This window comes from Saimiri boliviensis, chromosome 17, assembly GCF_048565385.1.
Source record: "Saimiri boliviensis isolate mSaiBol1 chromosome 17, mSaiBol1.pri, whole genome shotgun sequence".
Lineage (NCBI taxonomy): Eukaryota > Metazoa > Chordata > Mammalia > Primates > Cebidae > Saimiri > Saimiri boliviensis.
The window spans coordinates 71,573,768-71,587,100 of record NC_133465.1 but is presented as its reverse complement, the minus strand read 5'-3'; the positions used below and the strand labels follow the sequence as shown (position 1 = coordinate 71,587,100).

The window sequence follows — 13,333 nt, the reverse complement described above, 5'->3', positions numbered from 1 at the left end:
GCAACCTCCTGGGTTCAAGCAATTCTGCCTTAACCTCCCAAGTAGCTGGGATTACAGGTGCATACCATCACACCTGGCTAATTTTTTTGCTGTTGTTGTTTTGTTTTGTTTTTTGAGATGCAGTATCACTCTGTCATCCAGGCTGGAGTGAGGTGGTGCGATCTCGGCTCACTGCAACCTCCACCTCCCGGGTTCAAGCGATTCTCATGCCTCAGCCTCTCGAGTAGCTGGGACTACAGGCACGTGCCACCACATCCGGCTAATTTTTTTGTATTTTTATTAGAGACAGGTTTCACCATGTTAGCCAGGATGGTTTCAATCTCCTGACCTTGTGATCTGCCTGCCTCGGCCTCCCAAAGTGCTGGGATTGCAGACGTGAGACACCGCAAGCCTTATTTTTGTATTTTTAGTAGAGACAAGTTTTTGCCATGTGCTAGGCTGGTCTTGAACTCTTGACCTCAGGTGCTCTGCCCACCTTGGCCTCCAAAAATGCTGGGATTACAGGTGTGAGCTGCCATGTCCAGCCATGGTGACCGTTGATAGGGAATGGGAGGTGGCTATTGTAGAAGGAAAGTTAGGGCCCCTAACCGTTTACCCGTACCTGCCTTTTCTTTATTGCAGTGACCACCATGCTACCGCTGGGCTCGGCGCCGGCCCTGAACAAGCTACTGCTTCAAAAGGAGGAGGAATGGAGGGCGCTGCAGGCCCGCCACACCCGGCTGCAGGAGGCAGCTCTGCAGGACACACAGGGCCAGCTGCAGGAGGCTCAGGGCAAACTGCGGTGCCTGCAGGAGGACTTCGTCTACAATCTGCAGGTGCTGGAGGAGCGGGACCTTGAGCTGGAGCGCTATGACGCCGCCTTCGCCCAGGCCAGGGAGTGGGAGGAGGCCCGGCGGGCGGAGGTGAGCGAGCTCAAGATAGAGGCGGCTAAGCTGAGGCAGGCGCTGGCCAGAGAGGCCAGGAAGGTGGAGGAGCTGCAGCAGCAGCAGCAGCTGGCCTGGCAGGAGCATCGCCTGGAGCTGGAGCGCGTCCACAGGTGAGCCGTGACAGACGCGCCTCCCGTGCAGCGCCTGGGGGAGGCCCCCGCGGGCCTCCGGCTCCTCGGAGCTGCCCCTCCTCCCGCTGCTGATTCCAGGACGCCGGAGCTGGTCCGAGTGGCCTCTGAACACCTGTTTGTTGAGTGAATGTGAATCCCATGGATCCAGGAATGCCCTGGCTGTCTTTTTCAGCGTTCTGGTACAACTCTGAAATTAATGGAGGTTGTTTTAAATAATTGGGATTTATTTCATTAATTACACATTTATATTATCTTAATAACATATATTTGAATTTATAATGATTTTAATATGAAGTCTGTAGTAATTTCAAAACTCAATGAGCTGACTTAAGGCAAGTCAGCATAAAACCTAAAGTCTTTGTTGTGGAGCCTGTGGTGGGGCCCCGGGAACTCACCCACATGCCTGGTATCCCCTCAGCTCCACTCACCCAGCCATGCTGTGGAGAGTTTGAGGAGACGGGAAGGAAGGGAGCGTTCTCTGACAGGCGCTTCCACCCCCCACTTTGGGAGCACATTAGCTGTTAGATGCCCTTCCCCGTGTGATGCGTGTGCACGGACCTCAGGAGGAGAGCCGGCTGCGTGCTCTGTTAGCACTTCACAGGATCCTGGATATTTTTTCATGTGTTATATATTCTTCTAACATAAGCAGCATTTTTTGTTTTTTGAGATGGAATCTCGCCATGTCACCCAAGCTGGAGTGCAGTGGCACGATCTGGGCTCACTGCAACCTCCATCTCCCGGGTTCAAGTGATTCTCCCGCCTCAGCCTCTGGAGTACCTGGGACTACGGGTGCCTGCTGCCATGGCCGGCTAATTTTCTTTTTTTTTTTTTTTTTTGAAACAGAGCCTCACTTTGTCACCCAGGCTGGAGTGCAGTGGCACGATCTTGGTTCAGTGCAATCTCTGCCTCCCAGGTTGAAGCAATTCTCTTGCCTCAGCCTCCCACGTAGCTGGGTTAACTGGCACCTACTACCACGCCAGGTTAATTTTTGTCATTTTATTAGAGACAGGGTTTCACCGTCTTGGCCAGGCTGGTCTTGAACTCCTCACCTTGTGATCCACCCACCTCAGCCTCCCTAAGTGCTGGGATTACAGGCGTGAGCCACCACACACGGCCTTTTTTCCTCCCTTTTTGTATTTTTACTAGAGACAGAGTTTTGCCATGTTGCCCAAGCTGGTCTTGAACTCTTGACCTCAGGTGATCTACTGGCCTCAGCCTTGCCTAGTGCTGGGATTACAGGAGTGAGCCACCATGTCTGGCCATAAGCAGCTTTTTAAAGCACTTTTTAAAGTCACAGGAGTAAACTCTTCTTATCATAGAAGGTCATTTCTTACAGAAGATGATGCAGTGGAATGTCTAAGTGAAAGCCACTATGGGCAGTCTGTTGTGTCATCCCCAGGACCCAAATAGAGCCTCCCGCGCACACTGCTTCGAAATGTGTGTACCTTTGGTAAATATTTGGTATAGCTTTTCTTCATGCTGTTTTATTACCATAGTGACAAGAATGGTGAGATTGACCACCACCGGGAACAGTATGAAAACCTCAAATGGAGGCTGGAGAGAAAACTTGAGGAGCTGGACAGTGAGCTTGCTCTGCAGAGACAGGTACAGCCTCTGGGGGTCGGCCCTTCCTGGTGCTTTCCCCACCTGCCCGCTGTGAGCTGAAATCATGCAGAGCTGAGGAAAAGACAACCATTGGGTTCATTGCCTGCATTCTCCTTGGGAGTGAAGTTGGGGTCACTGGGGCAGATGCCACTCTGGGATGGGCTGCAGGGAAACAGGATGGGATGTCTACATTACAGCCACTCCCAGTGTTACCCTTCCTCACGGATCAGTCAGGGTTCTCCAGGGAAACAAGCAATAGAAGATGTATAGATGTGTAGGAGGTAAATTGTAGGAACTCACTCATGCAGTTATGACGGCCATAAGGTCCCACAGTTTGCCCTCTGCAAACTGAAGAACTGGGAAGCTGGTGGGTAATTCAGTCCAGGTTCAAAGCCCTGAGCGTGAGTGAGCCACTGAGGTGAGTCCTGGTCCAGTTCTGAAGGCCCAAGATGCAGGAGCCCGACGCCCGAGGGCAGGAGAAGGTGAATGTCTTAGCTCAAGCAGAGCGGGCGGATTCACCCTTCCTTGCATTTCGTTCCATTCAGGCCCTCAGTGGATTGAAGGATCATGTTTACTTCGTGTAGGAATTCAAACACTGATCTCTTCGGGAAGTACCCTGGCAGGCACTCCCTAAGATGATATTCTGCCAGCTCTCCGGGCTGCCTGCAGCCCAGTTGTTTGCCACATGACATTAACCAGCATACCTCAGAAATGATGAAAGTTTAAAATTTATTTTTAGAAAACGTATAATTTTTTAAACATGAGGTATTTACTGTAGAAAAGAATTTGGAATTCCAATTATGATAAGTTTGAAAACAGATGCTTCAACTGACAATTGGCAGTCACCAAATTTCCCCTTGGGGGTTCTTGAAACTAAACCTACACCTCCAAGAGACTCAGCTGTGCTGGGGTTTTGTGGAAGGACATCCAATAGATTTATATCCAGAGCCCACATTCAGAGATGCTGCCACTGTGTGCACATGTGCCAAGGGGTTGTGTCACTGCGTGTACAGGTGTGTTGAGGGGTTGTGTCTGTGCAGGTGCAGGTATGACATGGGGCTGCGTGTCGGTGGGTGCAGGAGTCACGGGGGGCTGTGTCTGTGCAGGTGCAGGAGTCATGGGGGCTGCCTCTGTGCAGGTGCGGCAGTGATGAAGGGCTTTGTGCAGGTGTGACAGGGTTTCCTCTCTCTTGTCCTGTCGGATGTTGGGAGTTTGGTTGTGTTGAGAATTTGCCACAGTCAGGTCAGCAGAGAAGGAGGCCACGCTCATGTCGTGATGGTCTCTTGTGTGAACTTGCTGTCCAGTTGTGCCTGGAAGCAACTCCCCTTGTTCACAGGTCCCTGAGGCTGCTTCTGAAACGGCCTGGAGAGGACTTTCTCTTGGAATTCTCAGGGACCAAAGAGCTTTGTCGATTATGGGTGGACTTGACTTTCAGAACAGCCAGAGTTCTTTAGGCATGAAGCCAGCATCTAAAATCTGTGGTCAAGAAGAGACCAGTGATGACTCTTGTAAGTAATGAGGCTTTCTCAAGTGGCTCCAGGTCACTTTCAAAGAAGGAGTTTGAGGAGGATCCAGCTGTGGGTGGTCCTGCCTAGCAGGTGGGCAGCTCTCAGCAGCGTTTGGGGACAGTGGCGATTTGAGGCTGTTGTAGTTGGTGGGACACAGCCATTCTTGTCAGGGTTTCTGGCTGGGCCATGACTCTGGCTGACTTCTCAGGCTGTCCACGCCGAGCTTCTCACACTCAGCAGGGCTTGTTCAGGGAGAGCCCTCTCAGATGTGGGGAACACGGATTTTTTTATCATGTTCAGATAGTAGCCTTGTCTCTGGAAGGAAGGAAACACGCTGTTTTAATGTAGCGGCCTTGGTTACTGTGGGCAGTTTTGGCGGCACATACCTAGTGTGGCTTTGGGCAGTCTGGTCCTGTGTGGGCTCTGGGATGCTGCCACTGGCTGTCGGGAAGCTCTGTTCTGCTGCCCGCATCTCAGCCTTTTAGTTACTAAGCTGGGGTCTTAGATGCTTGTCAGTTTCATGGTTTCCTTTGGTCTGATTTCTTGTCTCTTGTTTAGAAAGATGTTGGTGTTTATTATTGTTAGAGGTAGAGTTGACTCAATAGAGATGAGGATTTCTTTTTCCTCTCCTTTTTTTTTTTTTTTTTTTTTTTTTGTAGAGACAGGGTCTCACTGTGTTGCCCAGGCTGGTCTTGAACTCCTGGGCTCAAGCAATCCTCCCGCCTCAGCCTCTCAGAGTGCTGTTATTGATGTCACTGACCCCAGCTTCTCTCCTTGACAGTGTGTATGGTCCTTCTCTGTTGACCACTGTGTCCTGCTCTCCTCTGGATCCCACCTCCTAGGACATGGGTGGGAGGGTCTTTGCTGGGTTCCCACTGTTCTTTCACCATGAAACCTCTTTGTTCCAGGAACTGCTGCTGGAGTTTGAATCGAAAATGCAGAAGAGGGAGCACGAATTCCGTCTGCAGGCCGACAACATGAGCAACACAGCCTTGTCCCAGGAGCTCAAGGTAACTGGGGTCACCCTTGGGTCTTGAATTTTTTTGGTTTTTCCTTGGCCAGCTGTGGTGGCCACACCTGTCATCCTAGCACTTTGGGAGGCCAAGGCAGGAGGATCCCTTGGGCCCAGGAGTTCGAGACCAGCGAGCAGGTGGGCCATGTTGATACCCTGTGCCCCGTGGCAGGGTGGGCACTCCCATCAAAGGTGGACACTGGGTGCCAGTTCACTTCAGCCTCCAACTGCTGTGTGAGTTGGTCACAGCCCTGGACACCTGCCCGTGGTGGGCATCACAATATGCACATCAGTAGGAAAAGCAAGAGCTGAGTCTCAGTGTCTGCTCGTGCAGGGCACGGCCCGGTCCTCACACCAGTGGACTTGGGCGCAGCAGCCATCCCCACTGCCCGCGGCTGATACGCTGGGAGACAGGCCCGGGGAGGTGCTGAAGAGCTCAGGGTGCAGCTGGGACTCCAGTGGCTGGCGTTTAATTTTCTTATTTAAATAACATGCAAATTATGTGCTAGGAAACAAAAGTACAGTTAAATTGGTCTATTGGGCTTGGACGTGTATGGGCACCCCAATGGGACTGATTTCGGTGGGGTGCTCGGTGCCGTCAGAGAGTCATTGAAGGCCAGGCGTCATGGCTCATGCCTGTAATCCCAACACATTGGGAAGCTGAGGCGTGTGGATCACCTGAGGTCAGGAATTCAAGACCAACATGGGGAAACCCCCATCTCTACTGAAAATACAAAAATTATATAGGGGTGGTGGTAGGTACCTTTAATCCCAGCTACTCAAGATGCTGAGGCAGGAGAATCACTTGACCTGGGAGGCGGAGGTTGCATTGAGCCGAGATTGTGCCACTGCTCTCCAGCCTGGGTGACAGAGCAAGACTGTCTCCAAAAAAAAATGGTCATTGAGTCTCATTGAGTTGTTTTAGTAGATACTCACCATTTTACTGCTGCCTGAATTTTTATTTTTATTCTCTCTCTCAATCCTGATAAAATGGCAGTAGGTACCCCTAATGCCCTGGTGTCTTCTAATTATTGCCACATTTTGAACTGTTTTTTATCCTTCAAAGGTTAAACTACTGCACAAAGAGCTGGAGGCTCTGAAGGAAGCCGGGGCGAAGGCTGCGGAGAGTCTGCAGAGGGCAGAGACCACCAACGCTGAGCTGGAGAGGAAGCTCCAGAGCCGCGCCCAGGAGCTCCAGGACCTCGAGGCTGTGAGTGGCGCCCGGTGCGTGAGTCCTTCCTCTCCTCCCGAGATGCGCTCTGCGGCAGCGTCTCAGGCCTGGACCGGAGTCTGGGAGGTTCTGCCTTTTCTGCTCATTCCAGGCTGGTCTTTGCTTTCGTCTCATCTGCTTCTTCCACCAATATTTGTCTCCTTTCAGGGTAAAGGACTTAGAGGACAGACTTCACTCTGTGCAGCTAACCAAGAAGAAGGAAGAGGAAACATTTGAGAGGAAGTGAGTGGTTCACCTCCCAACATCATGCAGCGTGTCAGTGGCCCCAGGAGAGGAGAAGTGGAGCCACTGTGCTGATGGTCCAGGGAGCGAAGGGTCCCACTCAGGTTCAGGCCTGGGAACCACTGTCCTGATGGTCCAGGGAGCGAAGGGTCCCACTCTGGGGTTCAGGCCTGGGAACCACTGTCCTGATGGTCCAGGGACTGAAGGGTCCCACTCTGGGGGTCAGGCCTGGGAACCACTGTGCTGATGACCCAGGGAGCGAAGGGTCCCACTCTGGGGTTCAGGCCTGGGAACCACTGTCCTGATGGTCCAGGGAGCGAAGGGTCCCACTCTGGGGTTCAGGCCTGGGAACCACTGTCCTGATGGTCCAGGGAGCGAAGGGTCCCACTCTGGGGTTCAGGCCTGGGAACCACTGTCCTGATGGTCCAGGGACTGAAGGGTCCCACTCTGGGGGTCGGGCCTGGGAACTACTGTCCTGATGACCCAGGGAGCAAAGGGTCCCACTCTGGGTGCCAGGCCTGGGAACCACTGTCCTGATGGTCCAGGGAGCAAAGGGTCCCACTCTGGGGGCCAGGCCTGGGAACCACTATGCTCATGGTCCAGGGAGCAAAGGGTTCCACTCTGGGGGTTGCGCCTGGGAACCTGCCACTTCGGATTTCTTTCTTTTTTTTCTTTTCTTTTTTGAGACAGGGTCTTGCTCTGTATCCAGGCTGGAGTGCAGTGGTGTGATCTTGGCTCATTGCAGCCTCCCCTCCCGGGTTCAAACAATCCTCGTGTCTCAGCCTCCTAAGTACCTGGGACTACTGGTTAGTACCACGATTCCTGGCTAATTTTTGTATTTTTAGTCAAGTCGGTGGTCTCACCATGTTGGCCAGGTTGGGCTTGAACTCTTAGCCTCAAATGATCTACCCACCTCCTTGGCTTCCCAAAGTGCTGTGATTACAGGCATGAGCCACCACACCCACCACCCCCAGCCTTGGTTTGGATTTCTGTTTATGCTCTGCTCTGGACTTGCGGACTTTTTCAGTGATGTTGAGACTTTTTTGTGCTGTAAAACTTAAAGCTTGGACTGGGTGCAGTGGCAAGATACCTGAGTCCGGGAGATTAAGGCTGTAGTAAGCCATGATTGTGCCACTGTACTCTAGCCTGGGCCATAGAGTGAGACCCTATTTCGAAAACAAAACAAATCAAAAAGCAAACTTAAAATCTTTAACACCTGGCTGGGCATGGTGGCCCAGGCCTGTAATCCCAGCATTTTGGGAGGCCTACATGGGCAGATCACCTGAGGTCAGGAGTTTGAGACCAGCCTGGCCAACATGGTGAAACTCTGTCTCTACTAAAAACAAAAATTAACTGGGCATCATGGCGGGCACCTGTAATCCCAGCTACTTAGGAGGCTGAGGTAGGAAAATCGCTTGAACCCAGGAGGCGGAGATCGCAGTGACCCAAAGTCGCACCATTGCACACCAGCCAGTGTGACAGAACAAGACTCTATCTCAAAAAAAAAAAAAAAAAAAAGGCCTTCCACATCATCGTGGAAGCTTTTCTCTCTTATCTTTCTCGTTCTCCTTTTTTTCTTTTTTTTTTTTTTTTGTTTTTTTTTTGTTTTTTTGATATGGAGTTTCGCTCTTGTTACCCAGGCTGGAGTGCAATGGCGCGATCTCGGCTCACCGCAACCTCCGCCTCCTGGGTTCAAGCAATTCTCCTGCCTCAGCCTCCTGAGTAGCTGGGATTACAGGCACGCACCACCATGCCCAGCTAATTTTTTATATTTTTAGTAGAGACGGGGTTTCACCATGTTGACCAGGTTGGTCTCGATCTCTCAACCTCGTGATCCACCCGCCTCGGCCTCCCAAAGTGCTGGGATTACAGGCTTGAGCCACCGCGCCCGGCCCTTTTTTTCTTTTCTCTGCCTAAATAAATCACTCTCTGTAAAGCAAAAACAAACAAAACAAAACAAAAAACAGAAAATCATAAGAGGCCAGGCACAGTGGCTCATACCTGTAATCCTGGTGCTTTGGGAGGCTGAGGCAGGCAGGTCACTTGAGGTCAAGAGTTCAAGACCAGCCTGGCCAACATGGAGAAACTCCATCTCTACTAAAAATACAAATTGAGCCGGGGATTGGTGGCGCACGCCTGTAATCCCAGCTACTTGGGAGGCTGTGACAGGACAATCGCTTGAACCCAGGAGACAGAGATTGCAGTGACCTGAAAACGCACCACTGCACTCCAGCCTAGGTGACAGGACGAGACTCCATCTCAAATTTAAAAAAAGAAAATCATAAAAGACCAGGCTAAGTGGTTCATGCCTGTAATCCCAGCACTTTGGGAGGCTGAGGCAGGAAGATCACTCGAGATCAGGAGTTTGAGACCAGCCTGGCCAAGCCTGGCTAACATGATGAAACCCCATCTCTACTGAAAATACAAAATGAGTCAGGCATGGTGGCACATGCCTGTAATCCCAGCTACTTGGGAGGCTGAGGAAGGAGAATTGCTTGAACCTGGGAGGTGGAGGTTTTTGAGACTCCGTCTCAAAAAAAAAAAAAAAGAAAAGAAAAAAAAGTAGAAGTAGGTTGGGTGCAGTGGCTCACACCTATAATTCTAATACTTTGGAAGTCCAACGTAGGCAGATTGCTTCAGCTCAGGAGTTCAAGACAGCCTAGGCAGCGTGGCAAAACCCCTTCTCTACAAAAAATACAAAAAATTAGCCAGGTGCGGTGGCTCACACCTGTAGTCCCAGCTACTTGGGGGGTTGAGGCAGGAGGATCACTTGAATCTGGGAGGTTGAGGCTGCAGTGAGCCAAGATAGTGCCATGGCACTCTAGCCTAGATGACAAAGTGAGACCCTGTCTAAAAAACAAATTATAAAAAGAGAAAATATGTTTACTGTTCATTAAGTGGAAGTGGATCATCTTGTAGCTCTTCATCTTCATCATCTTCACATTGAGGAGGTTGAGGAGGAAGAGGTAAGGGGCTGTCTCTGCAGTAGCAAAGGTGGAGGAGGTGGAAGGGAGGGCAGGAGAGGCAGGCATTCTTGGTGTAACTTTGTGGAAACACATTGTAATTCCATCTGACTTTTTTGCTTTTTCATGTCTCTAAACATATTTCTATACGATGCCAATCCCGTTTTCTTGCCTCAGTCCCAGTGCCCGTGTCATAGACAGGTCCACGTCATAAAAAGTCAAAGCGGGTGTCAATGGCGGGAGCCCTTCTGCAGGAGTGCCTGCCTGCTGCCGGTGTGTTTCCCAGCAGTGCTCCATGGTCTGGCGCCGGTTCGGAAGCACTTATCCCCACCGAGTCAGTTCCCATCAATTCCTCTGGTGTGGTGTCAGGTAGCTCTGGGGCTTCTCCAAGATCCATGTTGTGAAATCCTCCACCCCTCACCCCTACCTGACTTTTTTTTTTTTTTTTGCCGTATTGCAGTTGATCTCGTGATTTACTTGATTGGCACCATTGTACATCCTGTGAAGTCAGGCACGACCGCTAGACGCAGTTTTCTTCATCAGGAACTTATTATTTGGGGCTTGACAGCTTCCATGGCTTTTTCTGTAGCAATGATGGCTTCTTCAGTGGTGGAACCCTTGCACAGACCACATCGACACCTTGCTGTTGAACTTATAGGTTCTGGGTGGCAAGAGGCATTGTCCATTATCAGAAGAACATTTTTTTGTTGTTGTTGAAACAGAGTCTTGCTCTGTTGCCCAAGCAGATGGTGCAGTGGTGCAATCTCAGCTCACTGCAACCTCCGCCTCCTGAGTTCAAGTGATTCTCATGCCTCAGCCTCCCAAGTAGCTGGGATTACAGGTGTGCACCACCACACCTGGCTACTTTCTGTATTTTTAGTAGAGATAGAGTTTGCCATCCTGGCCAGGCTGGTCTCAAACTCTTGTCCTCAAGTGATCCACCCACCTTGGCCTCCCAAAGTGCTGGGATTACAGGGGTGAGCCACTGTACCCAGACTGGATTCACGTGTTTTAAAACAGCCAGTCGGCCGGGCGCGGTGGCTCAAGTCTGTAATCCCAGCACTTTGGGAGGCCGAGGCGGGTGGATCACGAGGTCAAGAGATCGAGACCATCCTGGTCAACATGGTGAAACCCCGTCTCTACTAAAAAATACTAAAAATTGGCCGGGCGCGGTGGCTCAAGCTTGTAATCCCAGCACTTTGGGAGGCCGAGGCGGGTGGATCACAAGGTCGAGAGATCAAGACCATCCTGGTCAACTTGGTGAAACCCCGTCTCTACTAAAAATACAAAAAATTAGCTGGGCATGGTGGCGTGTGCCTGTAATCCCAGCTACTCAGGAGGCTGAGGCAGGAGAATTGCCTGAGCCCAGGAGGCGGAGGTTGCGGTGAGCCGAGATCGCGCCATTGCACTCCAGCCTGGGTAACAAGAGCGAAACTCCGTCTCAAAAAAAAAAAAAAAAAAAAAAAATACTAAAAATTAGCTGGGCGTGGTGGCGCGTGCCTGTAATCCCAGCTACTCAGGAGGCTGAGGCAGGAGAATTGCCTGAACCCAGGAGGCGGAGGTTGCGGTGAGCCGAGATCGCGCCATTGCACTCCAGCCTGGGCAACAAGAGCGAAACTCCGTCTCAAAAAAAAAAAAAAAAAAAAAAAAAAAAAACAGCCAGCCGCTGCAGACCTGTTGAGTAAATGCATGACCTTCCTCTGCTCACTTCCAGCATCACTAGTGGCACTTTGCATAGGTCCCATGGTATTAATAAGGTTTACAGTATTATATTAAACACGGTGAAAAATAAGTAAGAACCTTGAGAAGTCACTCCATACTGGGATATGCAGTTTACTAGAGAGACAAACTGCTCACACGGAGGTGATTAGTGTCACATGATTGTTTGTTTGTTTGTTTTTTGAGATGGAGTTTTGCTCTTTTCGTCCAGGCTGGAGTGCAATGGCATGACCTTGGTTCACTGCAACCTCTGCCTCCTGGGCACTAGGGATTCTCCTGCCTCAGCCTTCTTAGTAGCTGGGATTACAGGTGCCCACCACCATACCCAGCTAATTTTTATATTTTTAGTAGAGATGGGGTTTCTCCCTGTGCTGGCCAAGCTGTTCTGGAACTCCTGACCTCAGGTGATGCACGCCACTCAGCCTCCCAAACTGCTGGGATTGCAGGTGTGAGCCACCGCGCCCGGTGTGTCACATGGTGTTTTAAGCAGGTACCGGAAACGCTTGAGCTCACCCTAATAGCAGCAGGAAGTTCAGATGGCTGTGAGATGCCCACAGTGGTGTGGTTCGGACTGCAGTTCCTTGTGTGCAGTTATTTACTAATGCACCTTGGCGTGCGTTGCTGTTCCGCTGGACGGCAGCTAGCGTGTTTGTGTACACACATTTTGATGACTTTTAAAAATCGATTTGTGTATATTTTGTGGTAGTACATGATAAAATTAGTATATCTATTTTATGCTTTCATGACAGTTTAACTTTTTCTTATTTTTTTCAATATTTTTAGGCTATGTAGTTTAAGAACTTTTCCAAATTGTCACAAACCTCCAAAAAAATTTTCCAATGTATGTATTGAAAATAATTCTCATATAAATAGTTCCTTGCAGTTAAAACCCATGTTGTTCAAGGGTCAACTATAGTTGAAAATGAGTATAATTTCTAGCATTAATAAATAAAACTGTTTAGTGACGCTTTAAAATATTTATTTTTAAAAATTAAAATAATTTCTTTCTTTTTTAAATTTCTCAGCCCTCACTACTCCTACTTTAAAATGTTTCTAGTGTAGGTGGGACACAGCAGCTTACACTTGTAATCCCAGCACTTTGGGGGGCTGAGGCAGGAGAATCCCTTGAACTCAGCAGTTTGAGATCAGCCTGGGCAACGGGGAGACTGAGGCAGGAGGATCACCAGAGCATGGGAGGTCAAGGTTGCAGTGAGCCAATATCACAACAGTGCACTCCAGCCTGGGTAACAGTGAGACCCAATCTCAAAAAAAAAAAAAAAATAAATAGGAAATAAGTAAATAAAATAAAATCTAATCTAAATACCACAGTGAGTTAATACCCACTAACAAGGCCGGTGGCTCAAGCCTGTAATCCTAGCACTTTGGGAGGCCAAAGCGGGTGGATCACTCGAGGTCAGGTGCTCAAGACCAGCCTGACTGACATGGTAAAGTCTCTACTAAAAAGACAAAAACAGTCAGGCATGGTGGGGGCCACCTGTAATCCCAGCTAGTCGGGAGGTGAGGCAGAATTGCTTGAACTCGGGAGGTGGAGGTTGCAGTGAGCAGAGATCGAGCCACTGTCCTCCAGCCTGGACAACAGAGTGAGACTCCATCTCAAAAACAAAAACAAAACACCACTATCATTGATTTCAAAAACCTGCCTGAACCAGCTTTTCTGTAGCAGTTAGAAATTTTACATTATTCCTTTTCCCTTGAACTGTTTCCAGTCCACTTCCCCACAGAATTTTATATGAATATAATATATTTTTTGTGCTTGAATGCATTTGAAACCTGTAACAACAAAATAGTCATATAAACTATATGATGTAGTATATACTAGATAAGGTGGGTTCATATAAACTAAAAATAATAAAATTTGCTTGGGTCTCAAGGCTCTTAAGTGTTCAGAAGGCTTTTAATTAAGATACTGTTTTAATTATTGGTATACACATTCTAAAACAATACAAGATACCATAAAATTCAGTAATTACTAAGTAAAATGTAAAATATTCTTGG

The 13,333-nt window shown here is 49.4% G+C and overlaps 1 protein-coding gene across 10 annotated transcripts in view; it reads left to right on the top strand.

Moving 5' to 3' along the window:
• The window catches only part of CCDC57 (coiled-coil domain containing 57), a 152,062-nt gene that overhangs the window by 32,692 nt on the left and 106,037 nt on the right, over positions 1–13,333 (top strand). For all 10 annotated transcript variants that reach the window (XR_012514746.1, XM_039476197.2, XM_039476196.2 and 7 more), the window contains exons 2-6: positions 622–1,036; positions 2,554–2,662; positions 5,079–5,180; positions 6,249–6,406; positions 6,561–6,635. Coding sequence is in view for 9 of the 10 variants with exons in the window: in XM_039476197.2 (XP_039332131.2) it covers positions 622–1,036; positions 2,554–2,662; positions 5,079–5,180; positions 6,249–6,406; positions 6,561–6,635 (859 nt within the window). In the remaining variant the exon portion in view is untranslated. The remainder of the gene's footprint in view (positions 1–621; positions 1,037–2,553; positions 2,663–5,078; positions 5,181–6,248; positions 6,407–6,560; positions 6,636–13,333) is intronic.